The 24,751-nt window shown below is 35.0% G+C and overlaps 5 protein-coding genes across 5 annotated transcripts; 3 read left to right on the plus strand and 2 right to left on the minus strand.

Annotated features, from left to right (window-relative positions):
• Positions 1-1,352: 1,352 nt before the first annotated feature.
• Positions 1,353-4,471, minus strand: LOC105963572 (putative clathrin assembly protein At4g32285). Its single transcript, XM_012987986.2, has 2 exons — positions 3,743-4,471; positions 1,353-3,486 (listed from the first exon to the last, which is right to left on the minus strand). Exon 2 carries the CDS (start codon positions 3,466-3,468, stop codon positions 1,555-1,557), a length of 1,914 nt encoding a protein of 637 aa, XP_012843440.2. The 5' UTR covers positions 3,469-3,486; positions 3,743-4,471; the 3' UTR covers positions 1,353-1,554.
• Positions 4,472-5,239: 768 nt separating this feature from the next.
• LOC105963597 (auxin-responsive protein IAA28) lies at positions 5,240-6,658 on the minus strand. Its single transcript, XM_088818291.1, has 4 exons — positions 6,220-6,658; positions 5,814-6,070; positions 5,566-5,668; positions 5,240-5,437 (listed from the first exon to the last, which is right to left on the minus strand). Exons 1-4 carry the CDS (start codon positions 6,513-6,515, stop codon positions 5,383-5,385), a joined length of 711 nt encoding a protein of 236 aa, XP_088674417.1. The 5' UTR covers positions 6,516-6,658; the 3' UTR covers positions 5,240-5,382.
• A 7,097-nt stretch (positions 6,659-13,755) lies between these two features.
• LOC105963574 (UDP-N-acetylglucosamine transporter UGNT1) lies at positions 13,756-17,751 on the plus strand. The gene is made up of 10 exons (XM_012987989.2): positions 13,756-14,208; positions 14,934-15,010; positions 15,705-15,866; positions 15,981-16,114; positions 16,220-16,350; positions 16,435-16,479; positions 16,552-16,649; positions 16,774-16,881; positions 17,163-17,219; positions 17,344-17,751. Exons 1-10 carry the CDS (start codon positions 14,067-14,069, stop codon positions 17,416-17,418), a joined length of 1,029 nt encoding a protein of 342 aa, XP_012843443.2. The 5' UTR covers positions 13,756-14,066; the 3' UTR covers positions 17,419-17,751.
• A 410-nt stretch (positions 17,752-18,161) lies between these two features.
• LOC105963573 (GDT1-like protein 1, chloroplastic) lies at positions 18,162-21,766 on the plus strand. The gene is made up of 12 exons (XM_012987988.2): positions 18,162-18,436; positions 19,030-19,091; positions 19,294-19,593; positions 19,821-19,874; positions 20,139-20,200; positions 20,376-20,444; positions 20,551-20,602; positions 20,726-20,800; positions 20,929-21,061; positions 21,136-21,206; positions 21,334-21,381; positions 21,465-21,766. The coding sequence occupies exons 1-12, from the start codon at positions 18,322-18,324 to the stop codon at positions 21,534-21,536; spliced, it is 1,113 nt and encodes a 370-aa protein (XP_012843442.2). The 5' UTR covers positions 18,162-18,321; the 3' UTR covers positions 21,537-21,766.
• Positions 21,767-24,057: 2,291 nt separating this feature from the next.
• Positions 24,058-24,715, plus strand: LOC105963602 (SKP1-like protein 1A). The gene has a single exon (XM_012988022.2). It carries the CDS (start codon positions 24,087-24,089, stop codon positions 24,540-24,542), a length of 456 nt encoding a protein of 151 aa, XP_012843476.2. The 5' UTR covers positions 24,058-24,086; the 3' UTR covers positions 24,543-24,715.
• The last annotated feature ends 36 nt before the right edge of the window (positions 24,716-24,751 follow it).

Here is a 24,751-nt window from a genome sequence, read left to right on the forward strand (position 1 = left end):
ATATAAGTAACCGAACGAGCCCGTAATTGACTATTATTTCTTATGTTATGACATTAAGACCCATTTTCCGAAAGAAAAAAGGGGGAAAAGTCGGATGGGGTTAGGCATTGAAAAATAATGAAGCTAATTAAATTTTAAAGTGAAAAAGCTACTTTTGCTTAATTCACACTCCTTTCTACTCAATTAAACTGTCATTAAGTAAAGTATTAGGTTAGAAATATTTATTATCTTTTTTGCTTTTTCATCAATTTCATTTGTAAAAGTCATTGAATTTGATTGGACATTACATGTTGCTAAGTGGAGTTATTTGTTTGATTAATGTATTTAGTGGGATTAAGTAGAACAGTCAACAGTCAGTGTGGGTTGATTGGTCTATGTAAGTTTTGTAATAACTTATCCTCTATCATAATGGACTATTTTTTTTTTGGATAAATTATGATAATGGAGTATACTTCCATGCGATTCACATGATATATATTACACATACACAATGGAGGAGTCAAATTTTTGTATTAGGGTGAACTAGAAATATAAAAGGGCTAATGACATTTTGCCCACCGCGTTTTGTACGTTACACCCTGGACTAACGGTGCCACAAAAACTCTATTATTTGGAGCATCGACCATTAAAAGGCAAAACATTCACCGGAAATGAAAGTGTGCCACCCAAAAATGATTTTGAAGGGGCAAAATCGTCTAATCATGTTATTTGGTCCACATAAATTAATAAAAAGGAACAAGAAACAAGAAACAAGTAGTGAATCCAAATAACAGACACATTCGCCTGAACAAATTTACTCAAAACTTAAAAGTGATTAACTTGTCAACTCTTGTCTGCAGTGAATTTAATGATTTATAAGATGGACAACTGTCTTGTATGTATGGTTGAAGTTGAACAACTCTCATCCCCCACAACCACCACCCTCAGTTACTAGTCAAACCACAGCTATATAATAAAATTATATATGTATATAAAAAAAAGACAAAAAAAAAAGTCTTGTTAAGTGATAATAACTAGGACAATGTTCGAAATCATTTCAGCTAATTTTATGAATATTAATATCAGTCCACAAATAGTTGCAGATATTAATTAAGTTGGACTAAATATAGATATTTGGATAATATCAAGATTCAAGGTCAAAGGCACAAGAAAAATCAATGGAAAACATACAGGTACTTAACTACTATTTGAGCAAGACAACGTCAAAATTTTCTTAAACATCACATTGTCTAATCCTCTTAGTACAATCTAGTGAGTCATCAGTCATGCCCCGGAAAAACAAAATCAAACATACAAACCCCCAATTTAGATATTGACCAATCAGCAAGTTACCATGAAAAATAGAGACACTATTTCACATATCGAAAGAGCTCATCATTTATAACATCACCAAACCAAATCACAAGACACATAATAATTGGATTACATAATAACCATCCCAAGTCATGCAAAATTGCAAATCAAAACCACATAAAATACATTGTGTACGTAATATTAGACAACCAAGAACACAAGTAATCTAATGTATACAGAAAAAAAATATTACCGAAAGAATCAGTAAGGAGCATATGGATACCCTGCTGGCGGCATTCCCGCTCCATTTACAGGCGGCATTCCATAAGGCATCATGGGCTGCACACCCGGAGGATAATACCCTCCCGGACCCATCTTCGCCAAACTAGCTTGCCCTTGCATTCCTTCTCTCGAATACTGCTGCCACACCATTTGCTCCTGCACCAGCAAATTCTGTTTCTTCTCCATATCAGCCATCTGCACGTAAGCAGGCGGTGGAACGCACAGTGAAGCGGCGAACGGATCTTGTCCAGCTGTCACCACCGTACCTTCCGGTCCGGGGAGTGCCAGCACCAGAGTTTTCCCTCCTCCGGGCCCCACCAAGGCCACACTGCTGGCGCTGCCGCCGGTCAATTGGGAATTGCTCACGTGCTGCCTAACCATTCCCTGGTCGTACATTCCGTTCAACAATAACGGGTCCAATCCACCGCCCATTGCCGCCTTTTGCTGAGATAAATGGCTAGCGGTCTCGACTAGGGCCAACTCCCAGTCAGCCTTGCCAGGCTCAGCTGCCGGATTCTGCCACGCAGAACTCACTTCCGGTTCTCCATTCGTCGGAAAAGCCTCCCACGAGCCATTCCCAGTTTGTGCCGCCGGTCCGGCAAATAATGCCAGTGCAAATTTATTACCTTGGTCATCAGCGGTAACTGCATTTTCCCTCAAATCTACTAAATATGTAGGCTCCTGAGGTACGGGCTTAGGCGCCTCCGGCTCGGGCGGCGGTGGAGGTGGAGGAGTATAGTTCTCCGGCGCTGGCAGTGCTTTAATCTCGTTCATATTCTGCACCGGCTCCTCCTCTTGAGGTGGCGGTGGCAGGATTTCTAATTTCCTTTCGGGACTCTTTATTGCTTTCGACCTATCCCTCACAAACTCCTCCAAAGTCTCGAGCAACTTACTAGTAATCTTCTGCACTTCCGGATATTCAGAAGATCTAGCCACACCGGTATCTTTGCACCAATTGTACAATCCGACAAGCTCGTCGATCTGCTTTGCAGCACTAGCGTAAGCATCGAACGCCTTCACGCAATCTTGATACTCCATATCGAAGAACTTATCAAGAAGCACCGCCAAAACCTCGCAAACATCCGCATACAGCTTGAAACTCTCCTTCACAATAGAATACAGAGCCACCAAAACCATCCTCTCGTTTTTCGCTAAGCCCGTCGGCCGACAGGAAAGAAACCGATCCAACAGCCTCTGCAAATGGCCCATCTTCCCAAAAATCCTATCTGGCTTCATTTCACGCAATGGAGTGACGTCTTTTCTCTCGTTTGTTGACTCTCGAACATCACCGGAGGATCTTGCTCTGCGCATCCCGTTATTCTGAGAGTCGTTGTAGTCATAACCACGGTTCGATTCCTGAGGCGAACGGTAGTTTTGCCTGTCATCTCTGCCACCGAATCTCTCGATTTCAGCTCCGTTTGAGCTCAGCTTCCGCTCGTAGATCATCAGCTCGAGCCTCTGATCCAAGTACAGAGCGTACGTCCGGACGAACGCTGACTGATCCCACGAATTCGAATGAGCCTCGTCGCGAAAATCGGACATGTTCAACAATCTTGTACCCCTCCTAGTAGCGTACATGATTTCCTGCTGGAAAATTGCGTCACCCTCGTTGAGCAAACGGTGGATGAGCATGAGGCACTTGAGGGCGACAATCCAATCGCGGGTTTTGCCCAATCTCTTCGAAACGGCAATGACACAAGCAGTGATGTAGCCGTGAGAAAAAGTGGTGAGTTGGAGAATTTCGCGTATGTATTTCTCGGAGGCAGGGTCATCGTCGTGGCTGGTTGCTTTGACTATGGCTACTTCCAGCTCAGGTGCCATGTTGCTAGCAACTTTGGCTATTCCTATGCTTGTTTGATCTTTTACAGCTCCGATCGCCTTTCGAAGAGCCATGGCTTCAATTCGCCCACCCTACATCAACAATTTCCAAAAACCCCCAATTTACTCGTTTTGTATCATTAGTTAAAAATTTGACCTTTTTTTTTTTTTGTGCCCTAAATCAGCTCCGTCAATACTGGAATGAAATTACGAATCGGCAATTCTCAAATCGAGTGACAAAAAACAGTGGGATTGATATAATATAAGCATTGCATAAATTTCATACTTTTGGTGCGGAAAACTAATAGAAAAATTGAGGAACTAGAAACGGGTATTGGAATTGATTTACCTTGGAGAAGTGATCAACGACTCAGATCCGGGCGCCGGCGAACGGAATATCAGTGACGGAAACCAGAAATGGAAATACGACTACAGATCCGGAATCGGACGAGAAGAATATTCAGGCAGAGAGATGAATTGCGTATTAGTGTGTGAAAATGGACGCCGGTGTTTTTTTTTTTTTTTTTTTTTTTCTCTCCGTCGGACTCTAGATTCGCTGCGAATTTGTGGGGAGAGAAAGGTAAAGTTGAACTGAAAATGGGAAAAAAGGAAGAATTAAGAGGTAGATTTGGGATCGCGGAGAATACGGACCGTTGGATTTGATCCGAGGTCAATTTTTAGGAGTGTCTGAAAACTGTATTAGCTGGATAATTACAGTTGTTTCTTTCTTCTTCTTCTTCTTCTTCTTTTATTACATTACATCAGTAGCTACTAAATCTTGTTACGGTAATAACAATATCAATTGTTCTTTGTATTTTGTCAATATTAATATATAAATAGAAATTCGTGATCCATTAAATCCAAAATCTCAATATAGTTACATAATTATTTCACAAAATTTGTGACTAGAAACAAGATTATGTAATCATATTTTATATTTATATACAATAAAAAATATGCAGTCAAAATATATGAAATACACTTTGGAAATCATTCTTTGGATATAGATGGCATTTTCCTGCTTCTTGAAATATTATATTTGGATTATATATTTATAATGCTGTCGTGGTAGTAATATAATGATATTTGGATGATAATATATATATATATATTGAGAACAAAATAATGTTATTTGAAAAGATTGAATAACAATTAATTAATTGTCGGTGATGGTAAAATTGTAAATATTGGCTGAGACAGAGTCCAGGCCCAAAAGAGTGGGCCTTTTAAAAGTGTACAATTGGGCCATTTACAAACAACTAAATGTTTGTCATAATCTGTGTACTGTAATAAGCTGTTTCTTACCTACCAAGAGATAATAATATAGTAATTAGGGTAAATTACAAACACCCCCCTGAGGTATGGTCAAATTACAAAAACACCCCTCTTGTTTGGATAATTACAACCACCCCCAGAACTCCTCAAATTTAGTGGAATCTTCGAGATTATATGGAATATTATCACTTTGTACCCGTTTTATCCCATTCAAACTCTACATTATGAAGCAAGATGATCATAATATGTGATTTTTAACTTGTATATATCAGTTTCTGGTGCATCGAAAACTGTATTTTTACACATAACGAATACAAACTAGAGCACATTTCACGGAATCTAGATGATTATGTTGAATTTGGCACCATAAGAAAAAATCATAGTTGAGGGGTAGATGTAATTATCCAAACAAGAGGGGGGGTTTTTGTAATTTGACCATACCTCAGGGGGTGTTTGTAATTTACCCTAGTAATTAAGAGGAGTACTAACTACTGAAACAATAACAATAATTATATATATAAATCATAAAATTACAACAGATTGTAAGGATAACAAGTTGTTGTTTCTACAATTTGTTCTGGTTTTTTCCTTGAATACTTAATTTAAGTACAGACTTGCAATTGTCCATTCATCCTCAACAACGTAACACACAACCTAATTAATTAATTAATTCTGAGTTCTGACAACAATATATATATAATCCATCTTAATTAGCTAGTTGTCTTTCCTTAGTATTATCTCCACACGTCTCACAGATTCCACAAATCTTCTGCAAAATCATCCAAAATGTATTATTAATTATTGATATTTATAATTAATCAGCTAATAATATTAGAAATCGATCATAATTAATAATCCATAGGCAAAGAGTAATAAATAAATTATATATATACTTACTCCCAAGGGACATCTCCTGCAAGCATCCAATCTCCATCTTTGTCCTGGTACAAGATTCTATACTCCCCCCCATCTCTATTCTCTTCTTTATAAGCAGCTGTGTCTGCAATATATATTAATTAAAATCAAGAATCAATAATTTATTTATTATAAATGTCTCATGAATTAAAATCATCATATATATATATATATATATATGTGAATAATATATAATATAACAGCTGGATATATAGGTAGTACATACATACATTTAGCAAACATGTGGATGAAGGCATGGGTTAAAGATAGATAAGAATGATAAAGGCTGAGATCAATTTTCCTTCCAATGGGGACACCCTCCATCTTCACCTTCACATACATTGACTTATTATTATTATTTCTCGCCCCCGGAATATTATTAATCACTCGCTGCCGCTGCTGCTGGTTGCGGTGGAGCAACTCCTTCCTCACTGAATTTATCGGCGGCCATCCCACTATTTCCGTATCTTCTTCATCATCATTCATCCTGCGCATATCATGCATGCACCAATTAATTAAAGACAAATACTTACATATAATTAAATACAAACAAGCTAAACTAAGCATATAAGTATAGAATATTGTATATCATATAACAAACATACACATGATATATAAGATTGGATCGAGTCTTACAGCTGTACGTTGTCGTTTAAGTGAAGTAGATTTGTCCATTTGTGAGGGGGTGGATCGTCGTCTTCTTCGTTAGGTTGGCCACTCCACAAGAGTAAAGACAAATCCTTGCTTTCAACTTCTTGTTGATGATCATGATCGGAACAAACATCTTGATAAAGAAACCTAGGAAGATTATTTTGATAAGTAGTAGTAGTAGAAGAAGATGAGTTTAGGTCAAGCTGCAGCCCTTTCACCATCACATGACCATTACTACTACTACTCTGGTTCGGAAGAGCCAGCCCTAGTTCTAGCTCCATTGTCGAAAAACAATAATATTAATTCCAAGCTAATTATTAAGCACAACCAAAATTAAATATATAAATCAAATTAAAGATGCACTTTTCAACTATATATAAATATGTATGAAACGAATTAAAAGCAAGAATATATAATGAAGTGTATGTTGAGGATGAAGTATGTCTTATAAATATATATAAAGAAAGAAAGAGATAGATATATATAAAAGGAAAATAGAAGAAGTGAATAAAAGAGGAAGAAAAAGAGAAAAAGAATTAATTATATTGTCGGGTTGGAAGGAGAATGGCATTGAAGTTGGGTCGGGCATTATATTGATTCGGACATCTCATATATTCAACTTTGTGCTTTGCCTCTTTAATTTGTTTGGTCTTCAATTCCTCCCCCTGTTTTTCTTATCATCAGACGGAGAGGATATGCAGGGCTCGCCCCACATTGTCTGTCATTGTATCAATGTTTCTTACCAAAACCTAGTTAAACCAAACACCCACACACACACAGTAGATCTACTGTCTTGCCGTTTTGACTGCAGTGCACCAATCATTCATTTTAATTTATAATGAAGCGATTGCTCTTGATTTTTGTTAATTAGATTATTAGCTAGGATTCTTTTAATTTTGTCGGATGTATTGATGTTATTAGTTATGAAGAATATTACAACAATTATGTGGAGAATAAACAAGGGATTATTAGCAAGACCCCCCTCATCTAGGAAATGTAGTTAAGGAAACCCCCCTCCCAAAAATAATTAGAGAAAACCCCCTTAGTTAGTATTCCACCAAATGTTATTTTTATAATTCCAAATCTACCCTTAATTGTCAATGTATTACTTTAAAACCCTAATTCCACGAAGAGCAAATTCTCTCCCAATTCCACGACGAGCAAATCCTCTCCCAATTCCATGACGAGCAACAGCAGAAGCAGCGGCGGCGGAACAATGCGCCGGCGAGGCGGATTTAGTTTGCGACGCCGCGGAGTCGTGGTGCGGCAACAACGTAACTTTAACGAAATCGACCGGCTCGGGCTAGCATTGGCGGAGAGCGCTGCATCGGACGGCGCAAAACATCGCCGGAGACGGAGGCATTGCGGCGGCGGCGAGCAGCAGGATGTGCCGGATCTGCGAGAAAGAGGAATCATGGGTGTTGCTTTTGGGATTAAGTTAAATTAGGATTGGGATTAAATTAAATTACATTAGTTTTCTTAATTGGTGGAGCTGAACATGCTCAAAATATGACGGGTTCGGCCATGGCAGGAGCTCTGGGTGGTGTGGGGACGATGTGGAGGCCGATTTTGGGTTTTTTTGAGGATTGGACGGAGGACGGTGCGTGTAGAGAATTTCGCGCAGGCTGAAACCTTAATCGACTATGCACATGTTCATAGTCGATTAAGCTAATCGACTATGTTCTGATAGTCGATTAAGGTTGATCGACTCCAGTTTTTTTATTTTTTTTGGATCTCTTGTTTATTGATTTCAATTGTATAAATCATTTATAATGGTTGAATATTTTTTATTTTTTGTAAAATATAGTTGATTTTGCATTTTTTCGCAGTTGTAGTTTGTTATGTTTACTAGCAGATTCTTAATCGACTATGGTTCATCATAGGCGATTAATATACCTCATATAGAAAAAAAAATTAAAAACAATATTTTTTTTTAAATTAAAGAATTTCCTTAATCGACTATGAAGCATAGTCGATTAAGGCTAATCGACTATGCTTCATAGTCAATTAAGGAAACTGATACAGAAAAGACGGGAAAAAAATGGAAAAAAATAAAAAAATAAAAAAAATTGCTGAGCGTGTGATGATGTGGCGGGTGGGGGCAAAGGTGGAAAACATAATGGCTGAAAATAGGTATGGACTTTTCTCAAATGGACTAAAATATTTTGGGCCTCCCTCAATTAAAAAAAGTAGTGAGAGGGTTTTCTCAAAGAGCCCCAATAAATGAATAACTATGATTGAAACTATATACATGTAGGGTCATAATATAGTATGGGTGAATTTCATTTTGCCCCCTTCACCACTGTGTGTTTTGATATACATTATTTAATTTGCCTCTTCCGATAATGAACGTGTGTGTGTATATATATATCGCTTTAAGATTTCAAGGCCATATGATTAATTATTTATTTCTTTGAAAACTATATTTCATCTCGTATTTTGTTTTAATAATATAATAATAACATTAATACGTATATGATGTGTACGTACTTATAAAATATACTAAAAAGATAGTATATCATTTTAATTTGTAGGTTTGACACCATATATATATATATATAAAATATGTTGTAAACAAGTAATACTTCCACGGGTCGGTAAATTTCTCGATCGACTCTGCATTAATACCGATTCGATATATCAGATCGATTTGGGTTAAATATTATTAGTAGCTAGAAAATCAAAATTTGAATGAATTTAAAGATTAGAGAAATATATATATATATATATATGTAGGATCGTATATCCCGCGCTGTCTAGCAAGCTAATTAGGTACAGATTGATTCGAATAAAACCACACATTTAATTTGTTTTTCATGACTACATATTGATTGGACATGTTTATGAAATATAGTACAGTTCATGCATGAATCTTGAATATATATTGAATTATGAATTCATTGAATATATATTGTAAATTATTGAATAGGCTGAATTTTCAAAAGGATAGAAGAAGAATGGTCGGAAGCAGAGATAATTAAAATTGAGATCGAGGACCGGAAATAAATAAATAATAGTGTAATAAGAAAGAAGAGTGAGTAGTAGTGTTGGAGAAAATTAAAGATGGCCCTTGTGAAGTTCACGTGGTGGTTATGCATGGCGGCACGACAAACTAGTCCCATGCATGGCTTCCACCATCAATATTATCAATATATATACACACACAGCTGATACATACAAAGCAAGTACAGACAATTTCTTGGTAAAGTATTACTGATCAACATATATCAAACGCGTCCTCGAATCAATACCCCCGGCCCTGTGGGTTTGCACGTGTGGTGGAACCCAAAAAAATGGACACATTTATATTCAATGTTTTTCACTTTTTTATTTATTTAATTTAAAATTTCCAGCTAGCTACTATGGTTTTATTAATTCGTCGTTTCAATATCAGCAGCGTGTGACCAAAAATAATATATATACATGCATGTACACAAAAATTCAAATAATGAAATAAGTATATATGGTGGTCGGGTCGGGTGATCGACAGATCTGGATAATAAAGTAAAATTAGGTCCCCTACTTATCCTTTATATTTAGTCACCCGGCGTTCCCATGCTGCCAACTGATCCATCATATTTCATCACTTGTTAATTTTATAGGGAGTCAAATTAAAAAGTTTTTTTTTTTTTAATAATTATATAAATAATTAATTAAATGATGCCGACTTATATAATTTTAAATATATATATATATATATATATATATATATATATATATATATATAGTATTCAATGAAAATTACATTTTTATAAATGTATGCATGCATGCAGCCTCTGATGTACACATTTTGACAGTATTTGGGATGATCATGATTTTGATTCTATCTATATATTGGTGTCTTGTTAGTGATTGCTTTAATTAATATATATATATATATATATATATATATATATATATATATATGTCCAAAAACTCCTTTGCAGAATTATTAATATAATTAAAAAGGCATCATGTCTTATTATTATGTATTAGAAAAATGTCCCGATCAAGAAATTAATAACCAAAGATGATCGGTTAATTCCATGCATGGTGCATGAAATTAGATGAATCCATTAAATTAAGAACCAAATTGCTCTATATATAATTAATAATACGTACCACCCATGCTATAAGCTTAGTTGCCTTTGAAGATAAGAACCTATGTATGTATATTGTTGACATGATGATCGTGTTATCTTTTATATATATATATATATATATATATATATATATATATATATATGACTCGAATCCACATGTATGTATAACAACATCAAGCTTGAAAATGAAATGTGAAACTACATGTGACCGTACGTGAATTATGTAACTGTCGGTTCAACTGATCTAAGCCACACAAATGGGATCAACTAAGTTTGAAATGGGAAGATCTAAGCCGCTACACCAAATTATTATAAAAAAATAACCACCATATATTTATATATAATGGACAAGAAATAGAGGAGAAAACAACGACTAAACATGCACACGGTGTTGAAAATTCAAAATAGTGGATCGATGTTGAAAAGTTATTTATTTGTCTATATTTTGATGAACATATATGCCATAAATTAAATTCCTATTTAATTTAAACATTAACATTATTATCTTCACTTGATAGGTACATTATTTAATTGATTTAATCTTTCAATTAACTTTAATTACTAATTAAGTTTTACTGCTACTATTATGAAGTCATGTCATTGCAAGCTAAAGTGCTAAATGGGCCCACCCTGTTAAGTGTATATTTTTACATTTTATCGTATCTTTTTATTTGAGATTTTTGTGTGAATTAACGATAATTGGTGCTTAAAAAGTTGATTTATTGTATTTTAGGTACAAATTGAAGAATTGGAAAAGTTTGGGGTCAAAACTGCAATTTTGGAGAAAATATGGGCCAAAAGTGAAATAATCAAAAATATGCTGAAATTGGCTGAAAACAGGCCCGCACGGCCGTGCCAAAATTAGCCTATTTTTGGCACGGCCGTGCCAAATGCTGAATTTGGGCAGAAGGTTCGGCGATTCTCGCGCGGCCGTGCGAGAATTGCATTGATTTTCGCGCGGCCGTGCCAAATCACGCTTGAGGCAATTTTGGACTTTTAAACACACAAGGAAACCTAGAATCATCTACCAAGTTGGGACATCTATTTAAGCCCAAACCAAGCACGAATCAAAGGGGACTTTTTGACACAATCTTGGAGCAAGAGGAGCGAGAGAAGGAAGAAACGAAGAAGAAGACTTGACGAATCTTCATCATAATTCTTCCTTCACCTATCTTTTCTTAATCTATGACTTTTATTACGTTTATTATGTTTTTCGTTATGAGTAGCTAAGTTTTTAATCTAGGATTTTGTTGGAACCCTATGTGGGGATTGTGAACCCGTTTTCTTGAGATTATGCAATTATGATTTTATGATTATTTCTTCTACTTGTTATGATTGTTAGTGCATGAACTTGATCAATTTATGTGCTTTATCTGTGATTATTGGGATTGACTCGACAGAGCTATTTTGATAATTAGACGGTAACTAGAAGAGCCTTCGAGTAGTTTTCACCGGATGAGTGTGTCAATTGCATGTGGTGTCGTAGACATACAGATATCACCTTAGGTAGCCATTTACGAGACTTGTTAGTTAATGCTTTATTTATAATTGGTTTGCATAGACATATAGTGAACCGTTTATGAATAATAGACTCATAATACACGCGACAGCGGGTTATGAGTAAATTTGTGTCTCGGGTTAATAATCATGAATCATATATTTCATAATTGAGGGGTTTTGGGTGAGCAATTCTTGCATAGGGGGAAGATAAAATCCTAGATCCGTTTTATATTGATATTTTCTCGTGATTCTTTGTTTTCTTAATTAGTTTAATTGTTTAATTGATTTAACTCGACAAACTTGCGTATGCTGGATAAAAATCATAGTTGTTAGAATTTGGTACTTAGGATTAGATAATTTACGTATTCCCTGTTGGATCGACATCCGACTCTCACGAGTCCACTTTTACTACTTGTTTGCGATACGTGCACTTGCGTGTTGGTATTTAGCATCCAACACACCCAAAGACCAATTCTTAAGGTTTTTAAGTAAAAAGTGGTTTGGTCTTCTCGGCCCAATTTCGGTCAATTATTAAATCAAAATCGAAGAATCAACTCTCATAGTTTTCAAAGTTGTGCAACTTCGCATTGAATTCTAACCTCAATTATTAGAATTTTTAATGTAAAATAAATTATATGCAAGAAAAAACTTGTATGTTCAGCTTCACTATAATGAACATTATTAGCTGTCTAGGTGGCTCTAGTCGTCTGTATTTATTCCATTTTAAACGAACATCTCACTTCAATCGATCACCGAATTCATAAAAAAAAATGAGTAAGTCAAGATAATTACGATTAGCGAATCCAATGAGCATTTTCACCACACAATAATAGTAAAAAAAATTTAAGAATTATGTGGACAATAACAAATAGTTAATTTTAATGTTTAGTAGCTTTAAAATTATAGGCGAATGGCAAAAAAGCCTATCACATGGGACTTAAATACATTATGGTTCACAAAAAAAAAACAGTCTCTCAATTAAACTCATCCCCATGTCTTTAGTCTAAAATACCCTCCATAATATAATTCTTATCAATTCCCCCATTATGCTCTAACTTCCTTAATATTACACATTGACTCCGGATTTAAACAAATATATCACATTAACCCCCAGTTTTTTTTTTCAGAAAATAATTTTTTTTCTGAAATGTTTTTTTTTCCGGTCAGATTCCGGCGTTGACCGCCGGTGTCCGGCGTTGATTTTTTTTTTTTAGAAAAAAATATTTTAATTAATATTACTGTCTTGGCTACTAAATTACTGTCTCAGACAGAAATATTACTGTTTGGGACAGTAATATTATGAATATTATTTCCCCGAACAGTAATATTGTTAATATTATTGTCTAACACAGTTAAATTACTGTTGGAGACAATAATTTAGCAGTCAAGGCAGTAATATTAATTAAAATAATTTTTTTTAAGAAAAAAAAAAGTCAATTAACAGTTAAGTTACTGTCTCCGACAGTTAAATAACTGCCGGAGACAGTAATTTAGCAGCCAAGACAGTAATATTAATTAAAATATTTTTTTTCTAAAAAAAAAAACCAACGCCGGAGAACCGGCGGTCAACGGCAATTGACCGGCCGGAAGAAAAAAAATTCTGGGAAAAAAAAATTCAAAAAAAAAAAAAAAAAGTTAACGGCAGTCTCCGGTGGTGGCGGGTCAAAATTGGGGTCAAAATTAAAATTATGGTTAAAATTGGTTAATTGATGTAATTGGGCTAAATTGAGGTGTAAATCATGAAATTGAAGTTGAATTGGGTTTCAATGAAGTGTGGGTAATTTTTGTATATATAAAGGGATTTTTCTTATTTGCAAATAAGTTTGAATGAGCTGAATTTATTTGAAAAACAAAAAAATTAAAATTGGATGTTAATTAAGTGCCCTTGTCATGGGCCTATTTGACATTTGCCCTAAAATTATTTAGTTAGTAAATAAATACAAAAATATTTTAAAAAAAATAAAAATAAAAGAAGCAATAATTCTGGATAAAGAAAGAACCCCACCACTCTGTAAATTTCCTAATTAGCCATTGATTCCTTTTCTGAGTCGCATAGTTTCAATTTAATCTTTAGAACGTGGGTGTTTGGCTTATACTAATAAGTATTTTAACAAAATAAATAATTAAATCTTGGTTTTGTAATTCCGTGTTGAAAAGAAATTGAGACGCAGAAAGAAAGAAAGAATGAAAGTCAAGAGAGTCTCGTCTCATCCCTGTAAAAACTAGAGATTCGATTATTGAGAAAAATCAATGGCGACGAATTCGAAGAGCAGTTCGCTTCTGCCAATGGCGTCGACTGATCCTCCGGCGAGAGTGGAAGAGAAGCTTTTTAAAGGATCCGCCATGACTAAACGCGGCGCCTATGCCGCCATCTCTTATATGGGTTGCGCCGGTACTCCCCTTTTTTTTTTCTAAAAATTTATTTTATAAGAACTGATACGTATGGGTTTGATTTAGTTGGTGATTAGCTGTGACCCGTAATTTGGTTTCCTTGATTTTCTTCAAAGATTCAATTTTTTTTTTTTCTTTTTCTAATTTTTATCTCGGCCCTAATGGATTGGATGGTGAAGTTCATAAAATTGTTTTACTCGAGTATTGGTTGATGTTTCCATATATATAAAATGTAGTAAATTTGAATATTTTGAATCATGTGTTCTTCAATTAATGTTTGTTCTGGATAAAAATTGAGTCTTGTAATGCCAAAAGTATCAATCTTGGGAGACATACAAATAAATGAAAACCTTAATTAATTATCCGGCTACTGATCTATCGGGTTTACGCGGTCTGACATGTATTGAAGACTCAAATTTCAGAGTCAAAATTCTCACATGAGCATATTGAATAGTGGAAGAAGGATCTTTAGTTGTCAAAATTGCTTTCGGTAATCTGTAATCACTTTAAACCATGAAGTATTATTTAGAATGTAGAACTTAAAATCAACTCAGTTATCGACAAATGCTGAGATTATTTAGTTGGCATAGCTTACAAGGTCAGGCTGTTTGGTTCAACTTGCTAATCGCACTTCATGCTGAGTTTTCTCTTCCGAATTTGATTAAACTCCTCATTCTCCTCACCTGTATTTTCTGAATGTAATGACTTTTAAGTTTAATTTTGCAGTCCTCCTTGTATTATTCAATAAAGCAGCTCTTTCTTCGTACAGCTTCCCATGTGCCAACGTCATCACACTTTGTCAGGTAAAATGAATACCTTGTTTCCTAGTGACGCCAATCTAGGATCTTATTGGCATATACATCTAATGGGAACATATATTTAGAATGACGTAATGTCTTTATTGTGTATCTAGTGTATTGACTGTTTTTCACCACGTGTTGGACAAGTTTTTAATAGTTTGAACCCTTGTTGTAGAGGCACAATGGCTCTTTGTTATTCCTGACAGATTTCATGTTATCATTCTTGTCGTTCTTTCTTTGGTTTTTTCAATAAGACCATATCTTACGAAACATCTTTGTTGTAAGCTACATCCCCCGTACCATTTTATTTATCTCTTTAGCAAAAAAAAAAAAAAACACCTTCCCCCCCAAGTTTACCCCCTACTATTTATTGTAGACAGAGAAGAATAGACATGGATTTGGGAGAGTATTATCACATCAGTTAGTGGCGAGATTATAATAGGGTAATGTTGGATATTCTTGTCAAAGTGAAGGCTATTTAGTGAGTTTCTTAATCTGTGCGCCTAAGCCTTAAACTACTAACAAAAAAGAATGGATGGAGCATTACTCAAACCAAATATTCTAGAATGACAGAATCTTCCTATGGCTACGGGTCAAACCGTTAAGAATTTAATGTGTAACTGTGCCTCTTCAATTTTCTGATTACATGGATATATGAAATTCACATATTTGTTTTCATTGATTTTATCTGCTGCAGATGATATGTTCATGCTGCTTTCTTTATGCTTTACGACGCCTAAAGCTCATTTCTTTTCATGCTAATGAATCCATAGCCATCACCGACAATTTCAAAACGTTGGTACCAATAAAGACATTGATCAACACTTCGCCTCTTGCTTTAGCCTATTTGCTTTACATGGTAATAATTTCTTCCACTTGTTTATTTAGCTTTATCCTGCTATATTATCTAGTAATCTTTCTCTCTCTTCATAAAAAAAATGTATTAAAAATCTTGTCTTGGTTACTTTGAAAGCTAGCTACCATGGAGTCTGTTCGAGGTGTTAATGTTCCTATGTATACAACCTTGCGTAGAACTACAGTTGTATTTACAATGATTGTCGAGTACATCCTCGTGCAGCAGAGGTACACTCGCCCTATTCTTGGAAGGTGAGGTTCCCTCCTATTTATTTTTATAAATAATTATAAATGTTTCTTGAAATCAGACGTTTCTTTCCCTTCATTTAATAACTGGATACTTGTGGATTTTTTCAGTGTGGGATTGATAGTTTTTGGTGCTTTTATTGCCGGATCTCGGGACTTGTCGTTTGACACATACGGATATCTAATTGTTTTTGTATCCAACATCACCACTGCAATATACCTTGCAACCATAGCTCGAATTGGTACCAATTCTTCAATCTCTGTCCATCATTTTCTTTTTGCACCTTCGTTTTTATTTTTTCGTTTCTGATATTTTATTTGGCCAGGAAAAACCAGTGGGCTTAATAGCTTTGGCCTCATGTGGTGCAACGGTGAGTAACCAGACATTGGAGTATTTTCTTTGTTAAATTTTTATACTAAATCTTGTAAATATATTTTTGTAGGGATTTTGTGCGGACCTGTTTTACTTCTGTGGACCCTTTTCCGAGGTGACTTGGAGTTGACAATGAATTTTCCGAATTTGTTTTCTCCTGGTTTCCTGGTAATATTTGCTTACTAAAGCTTGAGGCACAGTTATCATAATTTGTATTTTTATTTGTATTTCAGATTGGGGAAATCGTATAACAACATTAACTTGGTTTGTTTGCTGGATTTTCTGATGTCAGGTGGTGTTACTTTTGTCGTGTATACTAGCTTTCTTCCTGAATTATAGTATATTCCTCAACACAACTTTGAATTCTGCTCTCACTCAGACAATCTGTGGTAATTTGAAGGTATGTTCACAAGTACATGTTTTCTCTTTCTTCTGAATGCTACTGCAACTTAACTACTTTCTGGAGGGTAAAAAACATTCGATAAGTCATCCTGGTGCATTATAGCAGAATGTTGTTCGAGGGTTTTCAATTCATTTTGCAAGGACTAGGGAAAAAAATCATTTCGTTGCTCGTAAAAATCTGATATTGTCAATAATATCGAGCAGCATTCAAAATCTTGCAAACCACTGTTTCCATTCCTTGTGCCTGTACTCATTTAGTCTGTGTTCTTGTTTGTTTAGGATCTATTCACAATTACGCTCGGCTGGGTAATATTTGGTGGGCTACCATTTGATTTAGTAAGTGCAATCTCCATTCTATTTGCATCATACATGACATTATATTTGTTCTCTTACACCATTGAGGCTAGCATTTGTAATTTGTGATGCAACAAGTCTTATATAATTACGGTTTTGGTTGCAGTTGAATGTAATTGGGCAGCTTCTTGGCTTCATTGGCTCGGGCATGTATGCCTATTATAAACTTATTGGGAAATAACTCCTGCTTTCCATTTATCCGGGAGGTTTCGATGGGAGAAGAAGTTTCTAATTTTCTCTGGGGAAGCCTAGGTGCGTGCTGGAATCCGGCAGTAATGACGATGATGACGACGTAATTTAATTTCAGAATCAGAATACAGACACATACATTGTACATTATTTTTTTTTCCCTCGAGAAAGGGAATGCACATTCCTTGACGATGTAATTTTTGGTACGATGATGTTATTAGTCTTCCGCAGATCATACGAGGAATAGAGAGCTCTTAACCATATTGCCTTTTTGTAAGGCTTTATTTATTCATATCTAATTACAAATTTACAGTGATAGTGGAAAGGTTTTAATTGTTCTGTTCTTTTCTCTGCCATCTTTTTTTTTCTGATGGGAATGCATATTTCTTATTCAAATCATAATTAATTACAAATAAATCAATTTTACTGATAATTTATTTGATGCAATAAATTTTTTTTCCATATGATTATGGAATGAATATGATGAAGCAACATGCGTGCCTATCAATAACAATAATATTAAGGTGGTTATTATTATTACTATATTTTTTTTCCGGTGACATTTTCAGCCGGAAAATGCACTAGGGTGCACTTTGCCAAGAAAATATAAATTGAGGGGGGCATTCTGCTATCGTTTTAATTTAAGGGTGCAAAATGGCAATTACCCAATAAATTGAATAAAGAAGTTAGTGGGGGCCCACATGGGAAATCAAATCAGCATGCAATTCACTGATTCAGCTGTTGGTTTCCACCACACACACAGGTATATATCAACTGGGCATATCTCAGAGGAATTACTCTATTCCACAACAATTACTCTATTTCATGGCTTACATTTTGCATCCGCACACACCGTATTTCTGAAACCCCCATTTCTTTATTGATTTAATTAATAATGGTATATACTCTGCCCGGTGCTCACTTCGCCACCATTCCATGGAGCTCTCGTGCTGATCACAGGAATAATCCCTCTTTCTCTTTCTTCTTCCCTCCACAGTTCCGTTTCTCAAGTAATTCCGCTGCTCATTCATTTTTTTTTTTAATTTCATTTTTAGTTTGTTCATGTAATTTCTTCTTTGACTGAGAAAATTCAGTGAAGATTTTGCTGCTCTTTTTTTTTTTTTTGTTTCTGGAAAAAATAAAAGAAATGATTTTTTTGGTGAATAAGTAAGTGGGAACTGTGTTTGTTCATACTTGTGTTAGTGGGCTGCATTAGTATTTGCTTGGACCGTGCTTTACCACTGCCCCCAATCTGAATTGGGATAAACTACTTTCTTGATTTTTTTTTTTATTTATAAATTGTGATTATTGACAATATTAAGTATCCAGAGTCACAAGATTATGTAATATTGATTACTATTTACTAGTCACTACATTTTGTTCGATTTCAAGATGGATCTAGTTTGTTCAATCACTGAATTCCGCAAAGTAATCCCTTGGATTTGAGGTCAAGGACAAGAAAAAGGCACAAAGTCCTATCATTTGAAGGAAAATGTAGTACATTTTTGTGTGTGTGTGTGTGTGTTTATATGTAGATGCAAGCTTATATATCAGCATATTTTTCTTGGTTGATGATTAGTTAAGCGAATTGTCTTGTTTGTAGGGAAGATTTTTGCTGGAAAGTCTCCATATGATTCGGAGATCCCATCTTTTGCATCAAAGAAGGTTGGCTAAACCATTATCAGCACACTATCCGACTATAAACTGATTCTCTTAACTATCACATTCACATGTATTTACGTATAACGTACAGGTGCATCATTACAGCAACAACTATTACATTGATCATTGGAAAAAAATGTCGGCTCCCATTATTTAAAAAAAAAATTGATATTCCAATTGTTTGATATGCTATGTTTTTGCTCAGGAACTTACGACTACAAAGGAGAAATGTTACAACTTTACACTTTTGCCTCGTACTAGTAAAATCTGGAGCTCTCCTGGAGAACTTTTGTGGTTGAATAATCCAAGGAAGAAAAGTGCTACATCATTAGATTACGGAGTTCAAAATGCGCCGTCACTTAGTTATCTGAAGGTTTTGCTGTTGTGTGGATTTTTCACTCTTCAAACTACTCAACAAGCATTTGCCGGTTCAGATGTTGCTACAAGCCTGCAATCCTTTCCGTTTTTAGGGGAGTTCGACGATATTAGCACAGGTTTTGCTTCAGTTAGGAAATTCTCCCTGTAACTTTTATATGCCGTGCTTGAGCTCTATATTGCTATATGTAATTTTTTTGAAATCCGCATAATTTTTGCTATCATTTTGGCAACCTTTCCTGCATTCACCCTTTTTTCTATTTTTCAATATTTGGTTTTGAATGGATACTGAGATTTTCACATGCTTGGATGAATATAGCAGAAAATTAACTTCATGAACGCTATCTTTTCTTGCAGGCATTCTTGCTGATATTTTTTTCCGAACTTGGAGATAAAACCTTTTTCATTGCGGTAAGATAGTAGAAATATCAGTTTTTTGTTTCAATGAACTCATATTCGCGATATATGATGTTTTCTGCTGCTTAAAAATTGATCCATTTTCAGTTAAATCAACTCCCTCTGTAGTTTCTATTTTCTGAAATAAAGAGATAAATGATTGGAAAAAAATGTTCTCAAATCAATGGTTTGTCTCGTATGTTAACTCTGTTTGTTGTAATATTTTGACAGTTAATTCTGTAGTAAGATGAACATTGGTTTAGTTGATGTTCTGAGCAGGCACTTCTAGCAGCTAGGAACTCTGCTGCTGTCACTTTCATAGGGACTTTTGGTGCACTATCGTGAGTTTTTCTTTTTTCTTTTTTTATTTGGCATTTTGGCTTGAATTGTTTCCGCAAATTTCCAAAATTTTAAATTCTGAGAGCTTCAGTATGGAAGTTCATTGTCGTAGTTCTGATGTCAAGAATGTATTTCTTCCATTAACTAATTGATGTTTTGTTGTAATAACGTGAACAGGGTAATGACAGTTATATCGGTTGTTCTTGGACGAACTTTTCACTATGTTGATGGCATCTTCCCGTTGAGGTTTGCTTTTCCTCATACCGTAGACAAAACAAGTACAACTGAAAGCTGCTTTTGTCTTAAAACTTTTAATAATTAAACATATACTTTAAAAACTGTTATATATCAGGTTTGGAAATTCTGATTTGCCGATCGATGATCTTGCTGCAGTTTGCCTCTTGGTAAGGAATTGTTGATGTTACCTAGTAGTACTAAACAAAGACAACTAGTTATACACCAACCGAACGTTAGATTCTTGATTTTCACTGTAACGTATTGTTGTAAATTGCACTATTTAATAACAGGTGTATTTTGGTGTGTCGTCATTGATCGAAGCCTCATCCGGGGATGGTCTAAAAGCAGAAGAAGAACAAAAGGAGGTATGAAGAATTTATAAGCTCTGTGATTAAACTGATTTTTTGCAGATTAAACTTAAAAGGAATAAGAAGAAGAAAATGTATGTTTAACAATAATAATAATAATAATAATAATAATAATAATAATACAGGCTGAGCTGGCAGTATCGGAAGTATCAGGATCTGGAGCTGGTACTCTATCTGCTGCTGCCAACACTGTCATTAGCACTTTCCTTTTAGTTTTTGTTGCTGAATGGGGCGACAAATCCTTTTTCTCCACAATCGGTAAACTTTTTGATTTATTTTAAATTTTTTTAAAAGATATTTTTGCTAACGGAAAAGAAGACTGTTTGTTTCAGCTTTAGCTGCGGCATCATCACCTCTTGGAGTAATTGCAGGTGCACTTGCTGGTCATGGAGTCGCAACATTGGTATATAATTCTCTAATAATTACACCCACGATTAATTATTGCAAAAATGGGTATTCAATAGTCAATATATATTGTAAATAACAAGAATCTGATACCACATTATTATTATTAATAAATACTTTTGCAGTTAGCGGTTCTGGGGGGATCTTTCCTGGGAACATACCTCTCTGAGAAGGTTAGATTCATGCTACTTTTTTTTTTTTGGACTACATATATATGTTGATAAAATGGTATTAATAATTTGTGTTTATTGAACAGACAATTGCATATATTGGAGGTACTCTCTTCCTTGTATTTGCTGCGGTTACGTTAGTTGAGATAGGAAGGTAGAGGAAGGAACATACACCACCACCAAAATTCTTTTAACTGCAATACCAAAATTCATTCACCATTTCTTTGTTGTTTTTCGTCTTTTTTATTAGATCATATTTTACTGAGATGAAGACAATTTCAATGTATATTCTTTTATCAGACATGTATGTAATAAACACTTGATGTTTACTTCAACAATAAATTTATCATCTAGTATATGTGAAGCACGTTGTTTATGTCGGGATACACTACCCAATATATACTACTGCACAGCAACAAGAGATCATATGCGGCAAAAAAATTCCAGTTATTGTGTTATCATCAATGTCATTTTCCAGTACAGTGTGCACATGGACACAAGATTCAGCACATCCTATCATCCACCATATTCATTCTCCTATTTTATTTAAATTCTTCTACGCCGAGAAATAGAAACTCATCCCGGGATAAACGTCCCCCTTATGATTTTGGTGGAAGCTAAGACCGACGTAAGCGAGACAAGGCTGACATCATCACAACCGACGAAAAGTAAAAAGTGAAGAAGAAACAAATTAGTGTTGGGGACCACAATCAAATCTTAAAAGATTGATTCTGTGCAGCCGTCAATGTTCATCAAAAGTACCAATTTATCCTTTCCTAGATTCTCACATTCTAACTGCCACCTCTACAATACTTATATATTCCTCCTTCATTTTTTAGCCATTAATTACAACATATTATAATTGAGAATTTAAGAAGATGGCTAATTAATTTGAACCTACCATTCTACAAATACAAACAAGTACCACTAGACAAGGAATTTATTGATGATTTGGACAATATAGTTTGGTCATTTTGTTTTGTTTTATAATATTTTCACTTTAAATTTTGGTACATATATTATATTTATTGGTTTGTTTATTTACTTTTAAAGTCGTTGAATTTCAAATATGTAACAATTAATTTGGATATACAATTAGATGAACAATTTAACCAAGATTCAAATATTTATAATTAGGTGATTATAGTTAGTGGAAGAGGTGAATTTAAGATAAAGCTGTAGATACTGTAAATGATGACAGCTTTAGAAATTAACAAAGGTTATGTATACATCATAAATACTTTATGCACGTGCACACATTTATAGATGTTATTAATGCTGTTTTATCAAAATTAAATTCGTGGAATCATAAACTCAATTGAATTTATTATTATTGTATTTTTTGAATTGTTCCCACTTCACCACCGTTAACTTCATCTCTATTAAACCGCAGTAGCAAGGGCAAGGAGAGAGAGAGAGAGAGAGAGAGAGAGAGAGAGAGAGAGAGTATATGTGATTGGTTTTGTTTGTTTGTGGAAAGTATAGGCAAAGTAGTGTGTGAATGTTATGAGATGCATGTTGATGCTGTACAGGCAGGGGATAAGGCAGTTGTTATTGACGATCTGATCGCTACCGGTGGGACCCTTTCTGCCGCTATTAAACTTTTGGGTACGTACGAACGTAACCTATTTTGTCGTGTTGCTCCATCGATCGATCGATCTATCTCCCCTTTCTCCGGATTTGATATTGTAACAAATTAAATGGTATTGATGCATGATATGTTTTGTGCAATTAATAAATTTGAAGAATCGGTGGGGGCTGAGGTGGTCGAATGTGCTTGTGTTATTGGATTGCCTGAGGTGATGAAGGTAATAAAATTGTCATTATTAGTAGGCATATAATAAAAGTGTTGTAAAAAAAGTTGATTCAGAAGTGGTAGCTGTGTTTACATTTACATAGAGGGAGAAATTAGGTTGAATGGGAGGCCAGTTTACATACTGGTGGAGCCAAGTGAACTAAAACAATCATAACCATCTTAACTGAGGTATCGATGATTTGTCTCGCGTTGAAATGCTTAATTATTGATCTGTTTTTATGTTAGAGAGAATTGTTTTTCTTGTCATCTTTGTTTACTGTTTCTGTACTTGCTGCACAAGAGAGTTGCAGTCTTGAGCAGATTATATTGTTTGCTTATTTTTGTTCTTGTTCCTACAAGGATTTGGTCCATTAATTAATTATAGGAACAACCTTGGACTCGAATTATGTGCAATCTTGGGCTTCTATATAGATATTTGGGCCTGTTGGGTTGGATCTATACAATAATATTCAACAAATTCTGATTTATAATTTGTGATATTTAATTTGAATTATGGTAAAAAAAAGAAAAGGTGGATGTTATATAGTGTTAGTAGGAAAGGGTATTAATTTGCAAAATAAAGACGTAAATAAAACAAACACGGGAGAAGATGTGGATTAATTTGAAGAGGATTATTATTATGGTAAGAAATAAGAATACTAACCCGCATGGTAAGAAATAAATATTATTAGTATTTTCCTAGCATAACAAGGACAAGCTTTGACTTCGATTTTGACTTGGATTAGAAAGAGAAAAAAAACCCTCTATAAATAAAGCCACCCCCACGATCTCTTCTCCCATTCTATTATATTCTATTCGCGCTCTTTCTCTCTCTAGACCTACCAATTATTCTCTCTCTCCAGTAGTACAGATAGCGATCTCTCTCTCTCTCTCTCTCTCAAAAAAGAAAAAGATGGTCGTTCTGATGAGCAACGACGGAGTGATTTTCACGGTTGAGGAGTCCGTCGCCGCAAGATCTCAAACTATTAACCAGATGATCGAGGACGGCTGCTCCGACGGCAACATCCCACTCCCTAACGTCGATTCCAACACTCTGGAGATGGTCGTCCAACACTGCACACGCCACCACAAAGCCGAAAGGACGGCCGAAGCGGAAGCGAAAGCGGCAGCGGAGGAGTACGACGCAGAGTTGATGAAGGTTGATGTGAAGACGACGCTGTTTAATCTCCTGATGGCTGCTAACTACTTGAACATAGATACCCTGCTTAAGCTGACGGCACTAGCTGCCGCAAACGCTATAAAGGGGAAGGAACCTGAACAAATTCGAGATACTTTTGGAATCATAAACGACCTTACCCCTGAGGAGGAAGACCAGATTCGCAAGGACAACACTTGGTCTTTTGAATGAAAATTGATCGATGATTTTTTTTTTTTTTTATTAATATCTTTTGTTAATTTGTTAGGATTATATTTCTTACTTTCGATGTTTGTGTTTACATAATTAATTCGACTCCCTTTCTTACTTTCCAAATAAATAATAATATAGTTTCTTGAATTTTTAGATCCATGTTTACTATATAATTTACAATATTATTATTGTGGATTTTAATTAGTATT

This window comes from Erythranthe guttata, chromosome 5 (assembly GCF_056151865.1).
Source record: "Erythranthe guttata isolate IM_541 chromosome 5, IM_541, whole genome shotgun sequence".
NCBI lineage: Eukaryota > Viridiplantae > Streptophyta > Magnoliopsida > Lamiales > Phrymaceae > Erythranthe > Erythranthe guttata.